General features: G+C 45.7%; 1 protein-coding gene across 3 annotated transcripts in view; it reads right to left on the bottom strand.

Moving 5' to 3' along the window:
- SMG7 (SMG7 nonsense mediated mRNA decay factor) overlaps positions 1 to 14984 on the bottom strand; it is a 51629-nt gene extending 36645 nt beyond the window's left edge. For all 3 annotated transcript variants that reach the window (XM_083867273.1, XM_083867272.1, XM_083867274.1), the window contains exon 1: positions 14905 to 14984. In XM_083867273.1, coding sequence (XP_083723399.1) covers positions 14905 to 14933 — 29 coding nt within the window. In that variant the 5' untranslated portion in view covers positions 14934 to 14984. The remainder of the gene's footprint in view (positions 1 to 14904) is intronic.
- Between the last annotated feature and the right edge of the window lie 9720 nt (positions 14985 to 24704).

Here is a 24704-nt window from a genome sequence, read left to right as displayed (position 1 = left end):
AAGATCTTAAGGCTGTGGGTCATGGAATTAAATGTTCCGTGTGCCTTGGAAGAACACTGCTAACACACACCAATGAAGAACACCTTTAACAGAACCATCTTACTGTCAATTTTATATGCTAAGTAGTTTAAATCTTATTATTCCTCTAACAGGCACCTGAAGTCAGGGTAGAGCTAATTTCCTTGACCTGCAGTTTAATCAGATTATAGCTGTAGATCAAAGCCACAGAAACAAGTATTTCATCACCAGTAAAAGAAACAAACCTACACTTCTGCAAGCAGATCTTAAAGCAAAGCAATTGCCACCTGAATACAAACCCCCTCCACAGGGAATCCTGCTCTATTCCTTTTGTGTTCTCACCATAGCTGAGAAGGATGTTGAGAAATGGGGACACAGAACACGGTTTTTCTTAATCCCATCTTCCCTCCTTCTCCTCTATTAGAAACAAGTCATAATAATCATCCTCAAAATACAACCACCAAAAGCAACTCTTTCCAAGCTTGATCAGAGCTGACAATCCTCCTCCTTGGATAAGGGCAGAAGTACCCTTGCAGTCAGTTTCACTCAAACTCATTTTCTTCTTCCAATTTCATGGAAGTCAGTTTCTTTGTTCCAAGACTTTAAAATTATGTGCCCCAAAGGTAAAAGAGTTCCTAAGAGAAGCTAATGTGTTCTAATCTCTGATTTAATCTACAGAGAGGGAAATACAAATCTCCCACATTGCTCAGGGTTCCGGCTTCCCACTGCGTCCACTGGACTCTCTGCTCTCCCTCTCTTTAAAACCTGGAGTCAGAACGTGAGCTAAATGCCTCAGAAATGGGGTCCAGCCACAGGATCAGCAACATGCCTGGATCTGTTCCATAGAACTCCAGAATTTAAGCCAGGAGAGTAACCTGAAAACTATATACCCAACGACCTGTATTTTCCAATTCAAGCAAGAACAGCTGGCAATAAATAGCATTAGGACTAGCTCAGGAAAGCTCAGCTGCGTTTCCATAGTCATTTTTTAAAAATAATGACTATGATGCTGTTCTTTCAGTCATCATATTGACCTACTAGTGATGTGGAATTTTACTAAAGACAGCAGGGATAAAAATAACCTCTAAATGGATGCTTCCCAACGAGGAAAAGCACAAAAACTTCAGTCACCTTTACTTTGTTTACCTTCCAGGACCTGACAGTGTAGCTCTGTGGGTAACCTGACACTATTTACAGCATAGAAAAATTCTGGTTTAGTAACAGTAGTAAGAATTTATTAGCTATTAAAAAAGGCATGCTCAGGAAGTAATAAATGGATACTTAATATGTGTGGCAATTCAAGACATCAATATATTTCCATATGTTAAGGAATACATTTGAAAGAAGATTTCTAATAGCAAATATTACGGAATACCATTATGGCACATCCATACAGTACTACATTTACTGCACTGGCTGACAATATGTCAGCTTTGCAGCTGACCTGAGAACAAGTGAAAGGCAAAACACGTAAGAACAAATATATAATCCATCTGTACATCTCCTCCAATCTCTACACCATCCCTTGGACAAGCCGATTTCTCAAAACTAAGGCAATCTTAAAGGTACAAGTGCACAAGAACTTCAAAATTGCTCTCCAATCCTCTCAGCCACTGACAGCCCTCTCCCTTAAAGGAAGATAGACACCAAGCATAAAGCTCTGCTCCCTCACTACCCACAGTAAGGAACTTTGGGGAAGTACACACAAGGGTTAGCAGTTCTTAGGATTACAGCCCTAAAAGGGATGTGAGACATTTACAACTGAACTTGCCACAATAATTCCCACAAGGTCTTGAGACTGACCATGAAGAAGGAACAGAATTATTTTCTGAACAACAACAAAACCCCCCTGAACTATGCCCTTGTAATAAACAGTTAGTGTGATGTTGGGTCTTGAATGTTTAATGTATGTTATAAGGTTAAATGAAGTTCTGTTAAGATCTGGTGGTTTTTATGTAAGTTTTGTAATGTTGAAAGTTGATCTCTGACCATTGGGAAAGTCGAAGCAGGCAGGACTGCACAGACTCTGAGGCGGGGGATGAAGGAGGAGCTGGGTCAGAGGAGTGACATAAATACATGAGTGTGGGGAGGGCTGATCACCAACAGTATATACAAGGATTGTTATGGGTGTGGGCAGTGTGCCTCTGGTGCAGCTAAGCACCCAGCTCTGTCCCTTTTTCCTTATTCGGTCCCTTGCTGAGGTTCAATAAACCTTTTAAAAATTTAAAATGTGAGGCATTGTTTCTCACATCCTTTTTTTCTCTTTCAAACCCACTCTGATGAGAGCATACACTATCAGGTCTCAGAGGTGATAAATGTATAGTAACACCAGCAGTAATTTGCTCTATTACAGTTCCTGACTTGGCTAAACCTTCATTTGTCTTAAGGGGCTGGAAACTGCAGACAACAGATGTTAGAACAAGTGAACACTACTTCTTTTAACAGCTTCTGCACTACAAAAACCATTTCCAGAATCACAGAAAATGCAGATACTGAGCATTGAGATAAGCTTCAGATGGGTATCATCAAATCAGGTTCAGAAAGTTCTGCTCTCCAAGTCAGCCCTGCAGAAGCCCAGCCAGGTCAGGCAGCAGATACCAGCCCTCCCTGGACACTGCATGGGATCTCCCAGACAAGCACAGAGAATCCAGTTCAAAGGAAGGAAGTCTGTTCAGTGCCACACTTGCAATGCAGACAAAACGTGCCCTCTCACCTGCCTGCAGAGCTGGAGAGCAGTGACACACATTTCCCTCTGGAAAGGCCACTCCACTTTGTGTCAAGAGGACAACAACTGCAGCATCTAAATCCTGACTTTCAGCTCTACAAGTTTCCTGCTGCCTCCAACCTCCACTACCAGCTTGGGATATACAACTCATACCTCTTGCTCATTTTTGGTGCTCCCTCGAGAACCCCTTCCTCTCAATCCCTGCCTCAAATTACCCCTTGCACAGTGGCAAATGCTGACCTTTATGCTCAGTAAAGCTGGAATGACTCCAACACAGAGGAAATGATAATTTAGGAGGAGTCAGTTACTGGGAATTTGAGATACTGTCTTCATTGCTAAGCAGCAGATGGGTAAAGAGCAAACCCATTAGACGGTACCATCAGAGGTGGCAGAAATAAAGCACAAGTAATCCCTCATACTGTGTTTGTAGCAAGTTAGCTATGACAGAATCAGTGGAGTTCAGTGCTAACATGTGCTCTCCAAGTTCTAATACTAAGATCTATGCCCAGAGAGTCAAGGCCTTCCAAAACATAAGCCTTAAAGCAAAATTATTGATACTTAAATATTGTGGTCATTCAGTAATTGTAAACTGTTTTTTGCCAATCCCATTTTATAAACTCCCAATCATGTCAACATCACACAAAACACACATCTATTCACAAACATGACATACCCAAAAGTTTTAAGTAGCTATTCATTATTAAGAGGTTTGAAAGGACACCATACAGTACAAGCAAGCCTGGACAAAAACACTCAGATTACATTTGGGTATGATCCTAATTTCAAGCTGCATCTTAGAAATTATTTTCAATTCTCCACCTTGAAAATGCACGCAAACCATACTCAGAAAGCACAGTAATGGCAGAAGGCTGAACATCAGTCAGGGAGAATTATATCCTCTATTTATGATAATTAAATGGGTACTCAGTACATCATTGTCAATAGTTTACAGGAGTCTCATTAGCTGCTCCCTATTCTCTATCAGAAACACACAGGCAATGCTGTTCTGAGATAAACTTATTTTCCAACTAGAGAATATTAGAATAATTTCTGGCTTAGCAACACACAACTCTCCCACGGTCCTCTGCTGTTGGTTCTCCTCAAGTTTGATCTGGAAGGGCTGTTGGCTACAATACCCAAATCCATCACTGAAACACATGATACTTCTGGAATATGGGAAGTTACTCTGTTCTGTGTTCAGCTGAAGGAGAAACCTATGACCAATCTAACCAGCTCAGATCTAGCAAATGTTATTAGCCCAGAAGAAGGGAAGCAGATGGATACACTACTACAAGAACCGTCCTCTCCAAGAAATGTGGAGGTTGAAGTTTTGAGGCCTGTCAAACACCAACAGGTCTGGAGGAAACCCAGCCTGGCTGAAGAGATGCAGCTCCCTGCCCTGAGTCCAGCTGACCTGTGTAGCTCTGCTCCAGCAGGCCCCAACTGCCCCCAAACAGATCTGCTGCCACCATTCCCCACTGAGTGCTCCCAAGGTACTCCCAGTTAACCAGTAACCTTCTTTCCCATTTTGAAAACTAATGGATTGGTTAGGAGGAATCATCTGAGCAAATTTATAACTCCCAAGGTTAAATCTACTTGTGAGGCCTTAATATTTTTATTTCAAACAAACAAACAATTTGATTTCAAATTTAAACCTCAAGATCTAAAGACAGAGTCCTTTCTAGTTCTGTGTCAGAAAAGTCCACATGAAGGTTCAGCTGACTACAAATCAGTATCTGATTTATGAATCATATATGGAAAAACGTGGGGGGTTAGCAGACCTTCACTAAACATAAACTGCAGAAAAGAATAATGTGAATACAGTTTTCCAGACAACAGTCTCTCTTTCAGCAGTCAGACCAGACCTCATTATCTTCTGCAAAGGCTGAGGAAAAGGCTCCATAGCAATGGATTAACACATCCCAACTGAAGATCAAACTGTAAGCCCAGAAAGGGTCTCAAAAGGTTATGTTGCCCATTTCATCACCCTGATGTTATTTCTGACAAACATTTAGTTGCTTGTTTTTAAAGTCCTATCGAGTAACTCCACAGCCCAAAGCAGTATCCTGGACACTCTGACAAACCATTCCTACAAGGCATTACATCTTGCCCTCAGGAATTGCTGTGTGCCTTGGGTTCATCCCCTCCAGGTTCTTCCACCAAACCCCACAGCAAAAACCACCAGCCTTGCCAAACTCACAGCTACTTTTGGAAGGTGAGGAAGGGCAGTGACTGTCCTCACTCAGAGAAGGCATTTTCTGTATCTTTGAGGCATATTAAGCAAGAAAAAACAATACCATCAAAAGATTCAACATGTGACTACAGTTACCAGTTATTAACTCAACATTTGTGTGTTAGTCAGGCTGCACAAGCCTCTGCATTCCACTTTGCAATTAACTATTGGATATCATAGGTTGGATATCATAGTCACTTGTTTACTTGTGTAGTACACCTGCATGTCGAAAAGAAGTTTGAAAATAGAATAATTTTGGCACTGTGCTTCAGCATTTGACAATACAGCAGGGAAACCAGGTGAATCATGGTGCTTTAATACCAAAATCTCAAATCCGTATGTTCAACAGCATTTCCCATTATACGCAAAAAATTTCCTGCACCTGAGTCATTAAAGGCCCAAAGATCATGTCTTTTGGATCTGTCCTTCCTGAAGACAAAACACTCTTGACCCACATCACCTAATGCTCCAGCATAGCAGTTCTCAAAGAATTATTTCAGGAATTAACAGAATCAGTTATGCAGGACAGAAGATACATTTTTGTAACCATCTTTAATCAAAGAGAACAGAATTTTAACTGATCTTGAATGAGCATCCTCAAATTCTTACCACATAACGTAATGTTACAGGCAGACACAGCACTTTTTTTAGTGCTGACTTCTGACTGGCCACCTATGATGGAAGCAACCAAAATAGTCTGTAGTTGCACAAGCAGCATCAGCAAGCAGTTGACGTCTTCGTTAGAAACACACTGGAAACATTTTTCTGGGTGCTTTCAAGCATTAGAGATTATTTTAGTCTTTGATATCAAAACCAGAAAACAAATACTTCAGCTGAAGTCAGAGCAAGCTATAATCCCCTATAGATGTCTTTCCCCCAAGCCCCATATCTCCTACCATTTACCTCAAAACAAAATAAACCTCTAAATTAAATAATGGTATGTTCAAGCTGGGTGGAAAACCTGCCAGAAACTCGAGCCCTGGCATAATCTATGTGACATACTAATAAATTAAGGCGTGCTGTAATAATTCAAATGCATGTCAACAATACATATTAAGGATTTTATCACTTCCTTCCTAGATAGAGATTTCACATTTATGTTCAACATTACTATCAATGGTACTAAGACAAACTGAAACAAACACCTTCTAGATTTTTGCTGCAAGTTTACTCTGCATATTTTAATAATTTAATTTACAATCATTAACCAATATAGAAATCTCACTTTTTCTTAAAATTGAAATAATATTTCCTTTATTTTACTAATAACTGAATCAGCATGTTTGAGCTTTAAGAGGTGCTACAGTTTTCATGTTTTATACACTTTTGGTGGGTCTAGGTCTTTCTTTAATAGTTATAAATGTGGCCTAAATCCTTTGAACACTATTCTTACGAACAGATTGGCTTTTTCCTGGGAATATCTGGCTGGATCAAGTCTCTCTGCTCAGAAGTTTGGTCACTGCATTGTCACTGATAAGTATTTACACTAACTACACTTCAAGACAGACAACAGCCAGAAGTCTTGTCCCATCCTTCCTTCTTCATTTCCAGTTGTAATTTTCAGTTATTATTAGGCCAGTTTGGAAAATTTGCCCTGCAGACTCCTAATACCAGCTCAAGTGTACCTTGAATTAAGAGCAGGAATGCCCAAAGACCCTGACAGTTCTGTCTGCAGAAGGAACCAAAGATGTCAAAGGCTGTTTGGGTTAAAAAAAGATCATCACACAGTCACAGCTGTTTGACACATAGCAATATCCGCATGCTTTCTTCACATCGTGGTGAGACCAACACAGGACATGGCAAATCAAATACCAGGAGAACTTCACTGCATAGACAGTAGCACAATTTACAGGAGTATCATAAAACAAAGGGGGAAAAATGGTCTTCTCAACAGATTTATCAAAAATTCATGTATTCTTTAGGTGTAGGGAAGTTAAGATGTGGTAAATAACACAGCACAGACTACAGGGGTGTCCTGGGGGCTCAAAACAGGCAGGCCCCAAACAAACTGCCCTTTGCTGGAGCCTGACCAAATAGGAACAACTCTCAAGGCCTCAATAAATCAAGGCATCACAAAACACCAAAGTCTGAAACAAAGATGCTTAATGCCCAAAAGGTCTGTTTTTCTGTTTTCCAAACAAAAAAGTAATTTCCTTTAAGTAGTTCAAGAAATGTTCCCCTAACTATCAGTCTTAAAGGTTCCACACTCAAAACTCATTTCTCATTTTCTAACAGCTAGAGAGTAGCTCTCAGACAATTCAGCTGTACAACAAGCAGGGCCTGCAGACTCCAAACAGACAATGCTTCAGAGGAGAGGAGGGGGAGAAATAAAACAAAATTCAGCTTTACCCATACCACCATTAGATGAAGCAGAAAACTGTTGAGTCAGGCGGAGCACTAGAGGAGACTTTCATCACCAAAAACAATGAAATTAAAAGATGAGAAATAGACTGCTGATGTATTCAGGACTTTCAGAAACACTATATTTCTTTCCCCTGAAGAGGGAAGAGAATATTAACTCTAGCAGGACTCCTAAGTACCACAAGGATATCTCTGATTTGAATCCCATCAGAGAAATTCAGTCTGTCACCCACTCTGTAACAATCCCAAGAGATTCAGAGACTCCTCAGCCTTTTGGTTCCTTATGATAATCCCTGGAGTGTAGAAGCCAGTGTGAATAATCCAAGAGAAGTCTGACTGGAACACAGAAAGAAGAGAAAGCAGGCCTAATGTCACTCAAAAGAGTTCATTCCACCCCAACTCACAGAATTACACTGATCTGAACAAGTACCTGCTGATTTAACTCAGAAGAAATTAAATACTCAGGTTCAGAACACTGTTTAAGCCATTTCCCCCTCATGTGGTCATCTGGGAAAGTCCCCAAGTTAACAACCAAAATTTGTCTTAAATTAGAAGAGCAGCAGTGGACAGCCAAGTCTAAAAACGTGGCCCAGAGGCAGGACTTGGAGCAGGGCTGTAGCTGGGGATGACTCCAGCACAGCTGTAAAGCTTCCAGCAGCACCTTGTCCAGTGCAACAACTCCAGTGCTCAGCAGGCACACACAGACAAAGCCACCAGCCCTCCACCCTGTGTGGAGTCATGAGAAATGATGGCCCAGAGCCCTCATGTCACTTTACAACAAATAATCTGTTATTCCTCTATTCTGTCCACAGCAGATGGAGATGGAGAAATAGACACCACATCTCTCCCTGAGCACAGGAAAAGCTATGTTTTCCCAAATACCACTGAAACCAACAACATCCCTCATAACACATTAGAAGTACAGACTCAAAGTATGCATCTCTGCTAATGATTTTAAGGAAAAAAAAATCTGTGGGTTTATTCCCCTCCCGCCTGACAGTTTTTTCCAGTAAGATGAGGACAATCCTCAAGTTCAAAGCAATGAAAGCAACAACTAGTGTCCTCCCACATATATTCCTTTACAAATTATAGCTGCACTCTTTAACTGCTCTTCTACCAGCCCGCTGCTATGAGGGAATCTCTGCTGCTGTTGTGAAGATCTAACAGCAGTGATGAAGAACCCTTAAACCTCTACAACCCCCAGCAGCTCCTCATCCAACAAAAATCAGATCCTACAGCAAATTATCCTCTCCTCCCTCCCCAGCCACCATGCACTTGAACTGCAATTACTCCTCTTCTATGCTCTTTTTTGCTGGCTGAGCAGGGCAGGGAAGATGCCAAGGCATTTATCCATCAAGTCACTGTCCTCTCCCATCAACCCAACCTTTCTTTCTCCAATAGGAAACACCAAGACATCTGAAAATGCCCACAACAACCAGTGTGGGAAACTAAAAAAAGCAGAGGCTGCCCTGCTTCAGTTTCCAGATAGATTGATTTATACAGAGCTTTACGTTGCTTAAATTAAAAGTTTGTGATACAATTCAGTGCTCAGATCAGCTTATTTGGAGGGCAAAATCATCTCACTGGACCGAGCTATGGTTACTTTTTATGATTCCTTAGGATAGAAGAAACAGATTTTACAAGTAGCCAGAATATCACAGTATACTTGACACCGAATACTTAAATAAAACAGCTAATTCATCAAGAAAATGTACCTTCTTGCCATGCACTGAAATGAAGAAACAGAGGGGAAAAAAAACCCCTCCAATCCCCTATACTCATGGATGGGGGCAGCCTTCTCAAAATGATTTGGTGCACTCCCTCCTTAACACTTCAGACAAGCATCACCTGGTTTTACTGCCACAACAGAACCTTCTCTTTTCCAATAAAGATCAAACTACATAGGAATATGCAGGTTAGAACAAGAACTAATTGCTACAGGAATCATCCCTGCCATCAAAATAAATAAATAAATAAATACAGCTGTAACTTTACTTACACTAACCTGCACTTCTAGGTCACTGGAACGCTCCTGTGCAAGTAACCTCAGAGCAGAGCACAAAGGAAGTGTAGTACCAGCATTCACAATAATGTGAATGCTCTGCTCTGCAGCATGGGGAGACTCAGTCCAGACTGGAAAGAGGGGTGCAGTTTGTTGACAGTGATACCAGGTATATTCTATATATAGCTACAGCCATAGTCCAGGAAACAGGACACTGTTTACTGGGGCTCTGGGTCAGTGAGCACTTCAATGATAACAAACACTATCACTCCAAGCAGCAGTCCCACCCTGCTCTTAACCATTAGTGCTTCAATCCTCCTGCACACAACTTCACCCTTTTCATCTGTAGTAACAATCAATGGTATCAGGAAAGCAACTCAGACCAAACCTCACAGTAGAAAACAAAACAAAAGCACTTTTAACCTAGTCAGGGTCCCCAGTTCAGCTTTAGACTTGGCCATAAGTCTGTGCCATCACATCAGGGGTGAGGGAGAGTGAGAAACTTCTCTCAAGTTTAAAACCCACTCTTTGGTCTGTATGACCAAGTGTTAAGCAAGTCACATTCTGTGGTTACTGCAGCCCTCTTCCCTCTGGCACATATTCAGCCTCCTGCCAGCCCCTCCAGCAGCAAAGTATGTCCAGCACCTGCTAACCTGCCCAGGCACTCCCATGCCTGCTGTCACCTCCCCACAGAGGAGCATCCCCAGACCCCAGTGCGGAAACAAAGTGCTGATTACCCTGGTTGGGCTCTGCCTGCTTCTCTCTCACCATCACACTCATTTGGATCACCCAAACATGATCACCTAACCAGATAACTTTCACAAAGTTATAATGGCAGCAACCAACTTCAGCACACTTGAACAAGCCTTGCTTCCTTGGGAATGTAGGTTTGAAAAACAAAAAATTATTGCAGGTCTGACAGTGACTTTAGCACAAGTTGTCCCTGGGTGACAGGAGGATGCTCAATAATTCAGATACCCACGATAGGAAAAAGGGAACAAGTAATTGCTGCCCAGACACCTGAGGACTATGGTGTGTGTCTTGGGGCTCTCAGCAAGATGCGTTACCTTCAGCAGAAAGCTCAGTGGGGAATTGCTTGACACTCTTTTAATTGCGATTCTTTTCACTTCATAGGTCACCACAAAAAGCTTGTTGATACTAAGTAAATAGCAGCCATCATCAATCCTTGCCTTTTAAAATCATTACTTTTGCCCTCAAAGAAGAATAAGAAGTGTTACTCATATTAAATACTGGCAGAAATTCTAGTTATCAAATGGTGGAGACATCTTGCATAGAGAAAAAAGAGACAAAACTAGAAGAGAGACTTTATGTTCCCCCAAAGAAAACATCACACTACAAGGTGTCTCCTGGAAGGCCAAAGCAAGCCCAACTACATCTCCCCTGTTTAAAATTCAAGAGTAAAGACTGTATGAAAGTAGAATTAATCATTTCAGAAAACAAAAAGCTGGAGGGAATATTTCCAAAACTGACTTGGTCTTGTTCAGATACCAAGACAAATCAAGAAAGCTGTGGAACAACTGGAGCAAGGCCTCCAGAGCAGTCAGGACTGGAGCACTTGCATTTGGGACTGGAGAAGAGGCTGTGGGAGCCAGGCCAGGTCAGCCTGAGGTAGGGAAGGCTCTGGGGCACCCACAGCTGCCACATGCCTCCAGGGAGGGGATGGAGAAGATGGATCCAGGCTCTCTGTGTGGTGGGAGGAAAAGAGACAATGAGCATCAATTAAAACAGGAGGCTCAGACTGGATCTACAGAAAATCTTTTCCACCAGGAAGACATTCACTCTGCCCCAAAAGGCTGAGGTGTCTCCATCCCTGGAGGTTTTCAAGCCCTGGGCACTCATTCTGACCCAGAGCTGTCCCTGCTGTGGGCAGGAGGCTGGACAGGAGACTCCTCTCCTCCAGCCTTGTGATCCTGCCAACCTCAGGAAGTCCACTGCAGGGACACACTATTAAGAGGTTACATTTACTAACTTTTTCCTTCATATACTCTCAAGATAATTAATTAAGTGACCTAGTCTCACTGAGACTCATTCAAACAGTATTCTGGTTGGTGCCTTTCCAGCACAGACAAGCATCACCTCCACATCATCCAGACCAGGAATCAGTACCAGAAAAGCTCACAAACACTGCAATTACCTCTGCTCTACCCTCCTCCTTTAACACTGCAAGAGCTGCATCACAGGCCGGCAGACAGCAAAGGAGCAGCCCTGAACAGACACACATGATGCAGGAGTTAATGGAGCTACTGATGAGTCTTCAAAAAGAGACCCACAATTTGAATTATTAAAGCAGTCAAACCTTTAATGAAGTTGGTTACAGCCTCATCATAAGGGTACAGGAAACTACCTACCGGTTCATCAGTGCTGGAATTTCTAAGCAGTGTTCAAGCCCTGTAATTCAAGCACTTCTTATTCTACATTTGTGCCTGTGTAAAAGCCACAGTTTACCAGGGCAAAGCCACATTTAACTGGTAACTGAGCTCACATCTTTTTGAAATGCAACTGAGGCAGTCATATATCAAGCTGCTAAACTCCTGAATCCTAGTTAACTCCATTTTGAACATTAACATATAAAACTGGCATTGAAGATCATTTCTCTAAAGTGAACAAACGTTGACTAAAGCTCAACACTGGCTTATAAAATGGATGTGCTCAGAAGTTTCTGTGCTATTGTGTCAGAAATCCTATCAGTGATATTTTGCTTAAAAGTGACTTCTTTTATATCTAGCAGGATACATGGTTTACTTTCAAGTAAACCAGTGCCCCATGAGATTAATTTGATTTATGGGAAGTACTTGTAGATTCCCCAAGCAGCACAAAGAGCATGGATACAAATTTTCAGCAGATCAGATGAACAGATTCACCTGAACAGGGAGACTTGAACAGTGCCCCTGTTTCCTAAAACATCTTTAAGGTTCTTATCTCCTCAAAGAACCCTCTGAAAGGTCTACTCACCTCATCAGATGCAGTGCAGATCTCTGAGAAGTGACTCAAACAACGACCCCTATGTCAGAAACTAGATGGGAGAGCATACACCCCAGTACTCTTGATAGGTGACTTTGAAAAGGATAAGACTGGGAAAGCAAAAATCCTAAAAATGTATTGCAACATAGGAAAATTACTTAAAAACAGACTCTCCTGCAACTTTTCAAAGACTCAGGACATGAAGCCTGACCTTACTTGCTCTTCCTGGAAGACTTCTGTAAAAGGCTCATGTGTTCCTCAGTTCTTACAGGTTGATTGAAGGGGCACAGTCCTTCAAGGACAGCATTTTAAAAAAGCTGATTCACACACATACAGAAAGCAAGAACCTAGAAGTGGAAGAGTTAAGGTAGTCTAGCCAAAAGTCTCTTCTTCCCTGCTCATCTTTTCAGCAGCTCGATTCTTGCAGAGTCATTATTTCACTAGCTATTCAACCACTACATGTTCACCTTAGAAATCTGTCTCACTTCCACCTAAAATTCAAATACACAGAAAAATTATTTCTTGCAGAAACTTTTCTGTCCTTCCTTAGTGTTAAGACAATGAAGACAGCAGAGACTAATTGCCCCATGTCTTCATTGGCACAATGTTTTGTCATTTGTTAAAGCTGCCCTCTCACATTGTTACACTTTGGTCTATTTCTTCTTCATTACAGTTGGATTGAGCCTGTCCTGCCACAGTAAAAAGGAGGATGTCCTCCTCCTGAAGACAGAGGACTAACAAAACTGGCTCCAAGACTTTGAGGCTTTATTCCCAGTTCCCTTTATGAGCTTGGGCTGCAGTAATCTGCAGCTGCATTTCTGCCCTATGCAAATCAAACAATGTAAATGTACCTTCTGTGCATGTAAAAAGCATTTCACAGCTTTTCAAGGAAACCTTCCCCAGCCACACCTTCTGCACAGAGAACAAACCCAAATGGTCTTTAGAGGCAGAAGGAAGATGATGGACTCCAGAGTGCTCAGAAAGTTTAGAAAGGGGGATATAGTTTTAGGAAGGGAGAAGACTCCTGGTGACACAGGCACTGCCTGTAACACATCAGTGCACACACACTTCAGTCCTGTTGCTTTGGCACAACATAAGCAAAGCAGTCAGGAAAAAGCAAGAACAACCCAGGATGAGCTGAAGTGTGGGAGGAACAAAGAGAGGAGAAACAGGTGATTCCTGCCCACAGCTTGCAGGAAGGATTTCCAGCTTGGCACAGCAAAATGCTAAGGAAGAGCCTGGTGGTGCAGGAAGGTGACAGGGCAGGGACACATCTCCAATGGAATGGCCTCCCACAACCCAAAGCAGCCAAAGGACACGTGCAGTCACAAGAAGGAACAAGGAGCCAGAGGTTACAATATTATTAAGACACATCCTACAACAAAAAAGCAAGTATTTTCCTGGTAGAAGATTGCTAATAATAAAGCATTTAAGAGCTTTGTTATAATGTAAGAAGAAAGAAAGAATGGAGAAGTTTTATGACAGCATAGGTGTACTCACCTGGAAGAGAAAAAGGTTCATAAACTCACTATTAGATAAAAAGATTACATTTTTTTCTTTTTTGAAGAAATGAACTTGAGGTGTGATCTGGGATAATAGAAGGAAGCAGAGATAAAAGATAAGATGAGGAAGAAGAGAGGAATTTGGAGAACCAGAAAGGAAAGACCACTGAAGTGTTTCAGAACTTTGTACAGAAAGTGCTTTCGAAATATAAAATCCTCACTGAATTCACTCCTTCTAAATCCTTCTCAAGCCCTGAACTCCTCAGGAGGAATGTGCATGCCCTCTTGGCATACCTACTCCTCTCCCACGAGGTGTTCTGGAAGTGTCAGGGGTGACACAACACCATCAACCTGGACATTTAGTACTTTATAGCTACTGAAAAGCCATTGTAACTAACTCACGATGCCGCTTTCCAAAACCATTAGAGAACGAGCATTCGGATATAAGTTCACCCAAACAGTAAGTTCAGCCCAAAGCCTATCAAAGTTCTGCTGGTATCAACGTGAGGTATCTCGTGCTCCCGACTTGACGGACTCGGGAACGGTTCTGTTTCAAAGCACAGCCCTGGCAGCCTCACTCGCCTCCCAGTCCCTCAGCTGACCGCGTCCAGCACGGACCGGCTGTGCCAGCCGTGACTGAGGACTTCCAGCTGATGGCGAGGGCTGAGACACGACTCCTGCTCCTCCCGTTCTCGCAGAGCATTCCCGGGGCTGCGAGCACCGCTCAGCTCCCCGGCCGGGGTCAAACTTGGCGGCGGCTCCGCAGCGGCGGGTTACCCCGCCAGCTCCCGGGGAAGCGATGGAGAATTCCGGCAGGGAAGGCGGCGGACTCTCCCACACTCCCCGCGGCACCGGCGTGACCTTGCTGGGGAGCCCTGGGCCATGCGGCAGCCGAGCCCGCCCGCCCGCGGGCTGGGGAGGCGGCGGCCGGTCCGGCACATGGCCCCGGGCAGGGCCCGCTCCCCGCCCGGCGCCCCGCGCTGCCGCTGCGGCCCGAGGGCTCCGAGCCCGCCCGCCGCCCGCCGTCCCCGGGCCGCCCGCCCGCGGCCTCGCCCGCCCGCCGCGCTCCGGACACACTCACCGGAGATACTGCGCGCACAGCAGGCTCATCCTCCGCCGCTCGCCGCCCGTCCCGCCGCGGCTCTCACAGCCCGGGCCGGCCCGCCGCCCCCGCGCCACCGCCGCCGCCGCCTCCCGCCGCCGCCATCTTCCCGTGCAGGGCCCGCGGGGAGGAAGAGGCGGGGTGTCTCCGCTCCGCGCTCCGGTCGGGCAGGACCGCCCGCGCCCCGCCGGCCCCGCCGCTCCGGCCCCTCGGCGGCCCGGGCAGCCCCGGCTTCGCCGCTCCGGCACCGGCGGCGCCCGCCCGCCGCTCTCCCGTCCCGCCGAGGCGCCGCGGCCCTCCCGCCGCGCCGGCCGCGCTTCCGGGCCGGACCCCGCCCCCGCCGGCACTTCCGGCGGCGCCACCGGCAAACCCTTCCCCCGCCCGCTGCCATGGCAACCGAGGGGGCGGTGGGGCGTCGCCATGGCAACCGCGGTGCATCCCGGGCCTGCATCCGCGGCCTGACCCGCGCGGCCGCAGCGGCTTTGTCACTCCGCCCCTCGCCGACCGCGGAGGGGAGCCTTGCCAAGAGGCCCACAGAATCACAGAAACACAGAACGGGGCAGCTTGGAAGGGACCACAGGGGGTCATCGGGTCCCACCTCCCTGCTCAGGCAGGGTCATCCCAGAGCACACGGCACAGGATTGTGTCCAGGCAGGTCTGGAATAGCTCCAAGTGAGAGAGACTCCACACCCTCTCTGGTCTCTGTCCCAGTACTCGGTCACTGCACAGGAAAGTTGTTCTTCATCATGTTCCAGTGGAAGTTCCTGGGCATCCATTTCTGCCCGTGGTCTCCTGTCCCCTTGCTGGGCCCCGGCAGAGCCTGGCCCCTGTTCTGAGCCCTCCCTGCAGGCAGGGACAGAGAGGGATCAGGGCCCCTCTCAGCTGAGTCTCCTCTTGAGGATGAACAGGTCCCTCAACCTTTCCTTGTGAGAGAGCTGCTTCATGTCCTTCCTCATCTCTGCAGCCTCTGCTGGACCTGCTCCAGGAGCTCCAGGTCTCTCCTGTCCTGAGGAGCCCAGACCTGGATACAGCACTCTAATATACCTCACTAGGGCTGAGCAGAGGGGCAGGATCACCTCCCTGACCACCGGGGATGGGATGCATCTCTTCCTGATGCACTCCAGGGTTGTGTCAGCCTTCCTGGCCACAAGAGCACACTGCTGGCTCAGGCCCTCAGTGCAAGAGTGGTAGTGGCCTTACACTGTGGTGACAAGAAAAGTTTCAGCAGGAACAGTGCATGTAGGCTTGGGCTTCCCTTATAGAATCATAGAACTATCAATCTTGGAAGAGAACTTTAGCATCCAGAACTTCAGCAGTCCAAGCATCAACAGTGTTGCTGAAGCACACACCAAATGAGGGGAAAAAAGGAAAGAGAGGAAACTCGTTTTTATTAATTGTCACTTGTTTTTATTATTGTCACCCACTGAGTCTTATTCTTCATGATTTACAAGCTGAAGTTAGCATTGCAAAGAGAGTGGGAGCAAAAATACATCAGTAAGGAAATAAGTCATGAATAGGAATCACACCCATTTTGCAATTATAGAATAGAAGCATGAAGGCTGGAAGAGACCTTCAGGATCATGAAGTCAAATTATCAACCCAGCACTGCCATGGCAACCCCTAAGCCACTAAACACGTCACCCAGTGCCACATCCAGATGCCTCTTGAACAACTCCAGAGATGGTGCCTCCATCACCTCCTTGGGCAAGAGAAGATAAGAGGGAGTCACAAACCAGACTTCCTGTTCCCTGCCTGCTTGCCATACTGGGGATTCCCAGGATTTGCCAGCTTGGGTGTCCAGCCCCAAGGTGTCACCTTGATTTTTCAGCCTTCTGATATTTTGCATTTTCTACTGGAGCTTTCTCAGCCTGTAATATAAACAAAGAATGATGCTTTGTAAATAATGCGTTCCTTCCTGGGGGAAGGACAAATTGATGGACTTCTAGTTTGACCAGTGGGGTCAGAGAGGTGTTAACCTCATGCCCCAGTCACTGATCAAACTCCAAAAGATATCTAAATCAGAATCCCAAAATAAATTTCCTTCTTTTTTGCCCTGACACTAATTCGGTGAGTGTCCTTCTTTTCATGTCCATGTGGTGACACCAAGGATCACTCCAAAATGTCCCAAATGCGCCTCTTCTGAATCCCTCCACTACCCAAAGCTGCTGACAAGCTACAAGCCCCACTGCCTAGGAGGCAGCAAGGTCAGGCATGGGATGGGTTCCACCCCAGGGATGTGGCCTGGAAGTGGCACACAGAATCCCAGCATGGTTTGGGTTGGGACACTGAAGATCATCTCTTTCTAACTCCACTTCCCCACTAGACACTTTCCACTAGACCAGATTGCTCTGGGCCCTGTGTAACCTGGCCTGGAATACTTCAAGGGATGTAGCAGCCACAGCTGCTCTTGGCAACCTGTGCCTTACCAACCTCCCAGGGAGGAATTTCTGCTCAGTATCCCATTCCACCCTGCCCTCTGGCAGTGGGAAGCCTTTCTCCCTTGTCTGTCACTCCATCCCTTTTAAATATTCTCTCTTCATCTTTGCTGTAGGCTCCCCTCAGGCACTGCAAGGCCACAGTTAGGTCACAATGAAGCTTATTTTCTCCAGGCTGAACAACCCCAATTCTCCCAGTCTTTCATTGTAACAAAGCTGCTCCATCCCTCTGATCATCTTGGTAGCCTTGTGTGGACTTGCTCCAACAGCTCCATGTCCTTCCTGTGCTGAGGACTCTGGAGCTGGACACAGTGCTCCAGATTGGGTCATGTCAGCATGTAGCCAGGACATGGGCACATCAGGCAGTAACCTGGGTACAACATTCTGTCACAGCTAAATATTTACAGTTTTTCCAAAATTTATACTATGTGGTCTCACCTCCCATGCCAACTTGGTGACTTGTTTTGTGCTCCAATTTGCCCTTTCATGGCAGGAAAAATCCCACTGAGTCGAGTGTCTATTCAAGCACATGAGCCAGCCTGAAGAAATGAGGCAGAGGAAAAATTGGGATCAGATGAACATGAGGTAGCTGGCTAATACAAGTTGTGTCATTTGAGTCTGTAAGTGACCTGAGGACAAAATGAAAGATCGTGTTTCAAAACCAAATCCCCCATATTTTTTTCAGGTTGAAAAAAGGAATGTGTTTAAATAATTTTCAGGGCCCCACGTGTTCAAATGAGAGCCTTGCAAGGCTGCAGAATGGTTTTCCTGGTTTCAGGACAACCAGGGCTGGGCAGTGAGCATGGGCAAACCTCCCAGGCAGGTGCTGTAGCAGGGGCCAGGGCTCAGCTCCATCCCTCCAGCCTCTCAGCTGCAGAGCAGGAGCAAACTGGTTCAGCACTGGGCAAACGGGCTGCTCCTGCCTGCCTGGAGCCTGTCCTGTGCTAAACCAGGCTCAATTTGTACTCTGGGATTTTATGTCCTGGATCAATGCAGCTTTTAGGAGCTGCATCTCTCAGGGTACATTGTCCAGGACTCTCCCCAGACCCTTCAAGCTGTCTGTGGGATTGGGAGCCTTATCCTTCTGCTCCTGATCCAGCATGCTCAAGGCATCTTGCACCTGATTGGGGCCTTCCAGTACCTGAAGGGGTCAACAAGAAAGATGGAGAGGAGCTCTGGACAAGGGCCTGGAGTGATAGGACAAGGGGGAATGACTTCCAACTGCTAGAGCTCACCTCATTACAACCCTCCTGCCATGGGCAGGGACATCTTCCACTACCTCAGTTTGCTCCAAGCCCCATCCAACATGGCCTGGAACACTTCCAGGGATGGGGCAGCCACAACCACTCTGGGCAACCTGTGCCAGTGTCACACCACCCTCACAGGAAAGAAGTTCTTCCTGATATCCCATCTAACACCTGTCAATATGAATAAAGGCATTCCCCCTGTCCTGTCGCTCCAAAGCCCTGTCCAAAGTCCCTCTCCATCTCTCCAGTCAGTTCCCTTCAGCTACTGGGAGGTCACAATTAGGTCACCCCAAAACTTTCTCTTCTCCAGGTGAACAATCCCAATTCCTGTATCCTTTCTTGATGAGCACAGTTCTCATCCAGGAGACCACAACATGCTCCCTGGAGGCATCACACTTGTGCTGCATCAGGCACAAAGAGTGGCAGCATCAACTCGGCAGCTGTCTTGTTTGGTCTTGCCTGAGTCCAAACCACTTTCAGAATGACCCCAAAAGACCAGAGAGGTTCCCATGGGGCAGAACTGACTTCTGAGCCTTGGGCAGTAGGGAACAGGCAGCCCTGGGTATTTTCAAGGGAATCTGTTGGGTGTCATTGCCAGTGTTATTTCATTTGCTTAATGCCAATATAAATTGCCAAGCAGAATCACACGTTAAGGCCATGAGGAAACCTGTAGTCCATCAGGACAACCTACCCAGTCACAAAGTCTCCCTTCACCTTTTCTCACTGTTCAATATCTTTCAGACGAAGGATGTCACAATCTTTGCAGATTTTTCCTTGTTTTTCAGGGCTTTTTGTCTGAATTGTGGGGTCTTTTGCTTCCCTCTGAGTTTCTGCACTGTTGAAATAGATCTGTCCATTAGGGCAGCATGTACATGAGTTTCTCTCCCACACCTTCTCTTCTTGATTCTCAAAAGGCTCTTTCATAACTTCAGATTTGTCATCAGATTGTCCCACAAACATTTTTGAGGGCTTGACGTTGCTGCTGATTGCTCTGCTCTATTTCTTATCAAATTCTAATTCAAACCTTTTGTTGCACACAGCAAGGGGATAATTTCCTTTTATTTAAGGAGGACCCCCAAGTCAATCTCCCCTTAGTTTTGTTCCAAGAGATTTGTGATAAAAGAAGCAGATTTCTCATAGAGGTCAACTTGTATTATCGTCTTTGTTAGTAATGGGTCAATAACTGTAGTCTATCATCTTAATAATATCACAGCATGGGAAAGGATTTGGTCCCCAGAGAAGGAGGGTAGACCAGAGACACTGTGAACCCATAGAATAAACCCAGCCCTCAGCCACAATGCAGCCAAAATGCCCAGGAGTGAAGCTGCTGTTCTCTCCAGAGGGAAAGTCTTGTCACTTCAAACGTGAATCCATTTTACATCCTTTGACTGCCTCTGTCACCGTACGAGCTCAGCATTCCACAGACCTTGGATGTGTTTATCCTCAAAACATGCTCTAGGAGGTAAAAAAAGACCATCCCCACTTAACAGATAGTAGGGGAACAGAAGAGATTTCATCAAGGTCATTTAAGACAACAATGGAGAGGTGGACCATGTGGAGCCTGCTTCCATCTTTCATTATTAACAATAGCATCTTTAATTGTCCTGTGAGCCTCATTGAATCCAAGGTCTCCCCTTTGTGGGAGATATTCTCCTCCTGTTTTCATGCACAGATGTGGCACTGGACAGCCCTCTGCCTCTGTGCCAAACTTTGGCTTTTATGCCTTTGAGACATCACATTCTCCTGCTGCTCGGATGAAACATGAAATTGTCTGCAGATTTGGTGGTTATTTCTATCTAAACGTTGTGATGTGGGAAATTAGCACTCAACAGCATTTGAGGGAAGAAACAAAGCATGAAGATACCTAAACAATCCTAATTTTGTCCTCTATTCTTCCTGATCTGTAATTATGTTATCGTGACTAAAGTGTATTTGTTGTCATCCCAAATTATCCTACTTAGATTTTGAATTGTGACAAAAGCCTCATCTTAACCTAATAATATCCTCTTTTCCCCAAAGGTACCCTATATGCAAAACTTCAGGAATTTCAACTGTGTAGAGGTTTGTTAAGTCTTCATTATTCCCTTGTAAATATCACCCAGTAGAAAGAAAAAATTATAAAATAGGCCTAATTTCTTATAGAAATTCCTTCCAATCCTTATAATTTGTAAAGTAACAGATTTCCTTGTAAATTTTTGAGAATAAGTGCTGTGCATTCTGGGCAGAAGTACCCTTTCACACTAAAAGCTAACTCACTTTGAAAAGGGAGAGAGCAAGCAGCCATTCCCAGGGATCCATGCTGGGATCATGCCTCAGCCTCACTCCCCATCCCAGGCACCCAGCTACAATCCCACCTGTGCAGACTGATCTGAGCTGTAACCTCAGAAACAGAGACATTAAAAGGGCTGCCAAGCTAATTGCATCTGTGGCCAGTGTTCAGCTGGTGTTACTGAATGTGGGCAAGAGAGAAATTGTTCAGGCTAACCTTCCCCAAGAGAGTGCCTCAAATGTCAGTCCAGTGTCCCAGAAACACTGCACAGCACTTGGGGTCAGTTCACAGAAGCCACAACGAGGGTTTTAAGTCCTCAACTTCAATAGATCTCCAGCTTTATCTCATGGCACCCTTTGGCATCTTCTTCCAGTGCATGATGAACCAAGTCCTGAGAAGAACTCCCCAATTTCAAATTTTCAAACCTCAGTTTTAAGTCGTGTCTTTCACTGGCTGCTTTTCGGCCTTGCTTACTCCTTCCTTGTTTGAATGTCTGCCCTTACAATGGATCCTCCAAAACTGAAGATTTCTCTCTTTGAGCCAGGCTATGCCATCCCCTGTGGCCTCAGGCCTGGTCTCTGTGGGTTGGCAGCTCTCTCCATCTCAACTGGGCTCCCACTATAGCAGCTACTCTCAAGTGCTTCCATTTATTGTCCTATGCCATTTTTCCATGAGCAACTGGTTCAGCTTGGCCTGTCTAGCCTGGCCCAATCTGCCAGTTCAGTCTGGCTTCCTTATATTTGCAAATCCTTTCCCTCCCATGGGCTGGGTTTGCAAGCCTGTTTTGGCTAGATACATGAAAATTATATCTCAAAAATGGGTGTAAATTAAAAGCCTGCTTTTGTGGGAACCAGGGGGTTTATTCCAACTGGGCCACAAAGTGAGCAACTCAAATTCAAGATCTTTTGCCCATTAATTTTCAAGGAAAGGGCTTCTTTTTTTTTTCTTTTTTTTTTTTTAAAGCACATTGTTGCATTACAAAAATTTCCTAGAGTCATAAAGCTGAGCAGAACTGAATCTGCTTCTTAGCCCTTGTCAGAAAAGGGTCCAAAATGTGCCAGGGTGGGTTTGCAAACGGTTTAAGCCCCTCTAATTGTCCTTTTCTCTGATAGCTTTTGAAAAGCTTGCAGACTGTCAGTTTAAAAGCCTTAAGCCAGAAGGTTTCTCTTCCTCCTCCCAAGTCCAAGGGGAGGAACAAGATGAGAGACAGTGCTGGGAGGACTGAGGGGTCCCCATCCCTCACCCCAGTGAACACAGACATGATCTTCTCGCCTTCTGCTTCATGGGCCCCTGCTCTTGGGGCCTGGCTGTGCAGATGGTGAAGGGCTGGACAAATCCATGTGCAGAAATATCCTTGGTGTGAGCCATAGGCCATGTCTAGGTGTGCTTAAGAGGTCTCAATTCCCACAGGCACTGATTTTGCAGTTCTGACATGAGGTGCCTGTGTAGGCAGATCCCAGTGTTTCTCAATGCTGTTTTCTTCTTCAGAGAATAAACCCCAGCTAATCATCCTTCTGCCCTCTCTGTGTCCTGCTGTACCAGCTCTGCAGGTGGCAGATGGTTGTTTGCCACCATGGGCTGGGTTGGAGCTCAAATCCACTGGGGGCCTCAGGGTCCTCCAGCTCTGCACAACAATCACAGGAAGGGCTGGCAGGGAACATCTGGCTCCTGCAGCTGAGGCTGTTGTCTTCAGCCATGGGAAACCTGCACCTACATGCTCAGGGAAAGCAGCAAGTAAAAGGAAATACATGCTGGGTTGGAAAACACTGAGGGGAAAAGGGTGAAACAACCACTGCACAGCCTTGCAGGCGTCGCTCCTGCACCAAAACCTTCCGCCGCTCCCCAGCCAGCAGCGTTGCTAAGTGACAGCTGATTTACCACATCACTCACCATCCAGCAGGAAAGCCAGGGAAGAGCTACAGACAGGGCTGCCCAGACCTCACCCTCACCACAGCCTGGCAGTGCCGGCCAGACTTTGTCCTCACCATGGCCAGGCAGTTCACAACTCATGTTTGGACATGTGATCTTGATCTTTCACTGGTGTTTAAGGTCAAACCCCGCCGTGAAACAAAGGAGGCAGAGAGATTCAGCTGCATGGCAGGAGCTGTCAGGACCAGTGGGATGTGCTTGGCATCACCAGGCAGTAAGAGAAATTGGCCCAGACAATTTTGTCCATTTGTGCCTTCTGCCATAGCAGCACTTAATGCTCCTACAGCTGCAGCTTGTGTAAGGACGGAAAACATGCTCCACTGAGAAATTTCTTATGCAAAATTAGCAGGGAATGAGGTTATGATTAACAAAAAAATTCAGCAGTCTTACCTCATATTCAGGCTCTTTTGTATAAAAGGAATCAGTGAAGAAACTTCTTGTAGAGGGCACACTCCCATATTTCATGTCAGAGCAGTTGTATCACCCCCAAGGGAAGGGTGTAGGACACCATCCTTGGTAGGAACATGCAGGAGAGGAGCACCCATTTCCCTGCTGACAAGACCTGTGGTTTTAAAGGCAGAGTTATGCTGTGCACAGCACCAGTGGTAAACTGCAGAGACACTTCTTTCCCTAAGGTCACGAGTCTCTCCTTTTTGGGGTAAGCTTGGAGGAGCAGCACAGGAAAAGGCCCAACATGACCCCAAAATCTAATCCCATTGAATCATCATATGTCCATACAGAGCCAGTAAGAATATAGAACAGGGAACAAGGGCAGAGCACATCACACTATCAGTGTGTGCTCCTGAGCATGTGAGTGCAGCCAGGGCCTTCACAACAAGGATTTAAGGGTTCCCTGAACATACATACTCAGCATCATCTTGGATTCCTTCCCTAGTGGTTTTGCTTCTTCATATCACTCAGGCTGATGAGTATCTCAGCACCTGGCTGAGCTGAGAGGGAAAAAGTTTTCAAGTAAAGGACTGTGAATAATTAATCTTAGCAGGACAAGAAGAAGCACAGCACATTGCTGTGGGTAGGGCTCTGCCATGAGAAGGCAGAAATGAGTGTCTGGGGAGTGTCCTCTTAAGGATAGAGGAGGAAGACAGATGAAAGTAGAAAGGGAGACCTGTTGGTGGCAAATAACTCCCTGCTGAGAGGAAAATCTGTGTGTAGGAGCCAGAGATAAGGTCAGGACATCCTTTGGGAAGGGGCTGAAGGCAACTGCATGCAGCTCTTCTTCAGTGGCTGTAAGCAGAGAAGCCTCTGCTGGCCCTTGCTTAGGGCAAGGAGCTTCTTCAGTGGAGAACAGCAATGCTGCAGTCCTAAAAATGAGAAATTTAGAGAATTAGACAGTTGGGTAGTCTGGTACTAGTTTACCTTGCAGTAAAGACTGGGTTTTGGTGAATGCATAGCATCTATTTGACATTGGTCTCTTTCAGGCAATGGAATGGATGCATTGGGTCAAGTTATTTTCCGCACAGAACCCCAGAAAAGGGTGCTGCAGCAATGTTGTGCTGGGGCTGGAGCAGCTGGGAAGCCTATGCAGATCCCAAGCTGGGACCACCTGAGCAGCCACCAAGGGGGAACACACTGCTGGTCATGAGCACTGAGTTGTGCAGATCACAAAATCAGTGAGGCTGGAAAAGACCTCTGAGGTCATCAAGTCCAATCTGTGACTGATTACCACCTTGTCAACTTAATGCCACGTCCAGTCCTCCCTTAAACACCTCCAGGGACGGTGACCCCGCTGCCTTTCTGGGAAGAAATTCCTCCTGATGTCTGTTGGCCTAAGACTATGTCTCCTTGTCTTGTCACTGATTGCCTGAGAGAAAATACTGAACTCCCACCGGGTTATATCCTCCTTTCAGGGAGTTGTAGGGCGTGATAAGGTCACCCTTC

Source organism: Zosterops lateralis (genome assembly GCF_965231275.1).
Source record: "Zosterops lateralis genome assembly, chromosome: 9".
Classification (NCBI taxonomy): domain Eukaryota; kingdom Metazoa; phylum Chordata; class Aves; order Passeriformes; family Zosteropidae; genus Zosterops; species Zosterops lateralis.
Note: the sequence above shows the minus strand (reverse complement) of the source record. Positions and strands in the feature narration are given on the sequence as shown.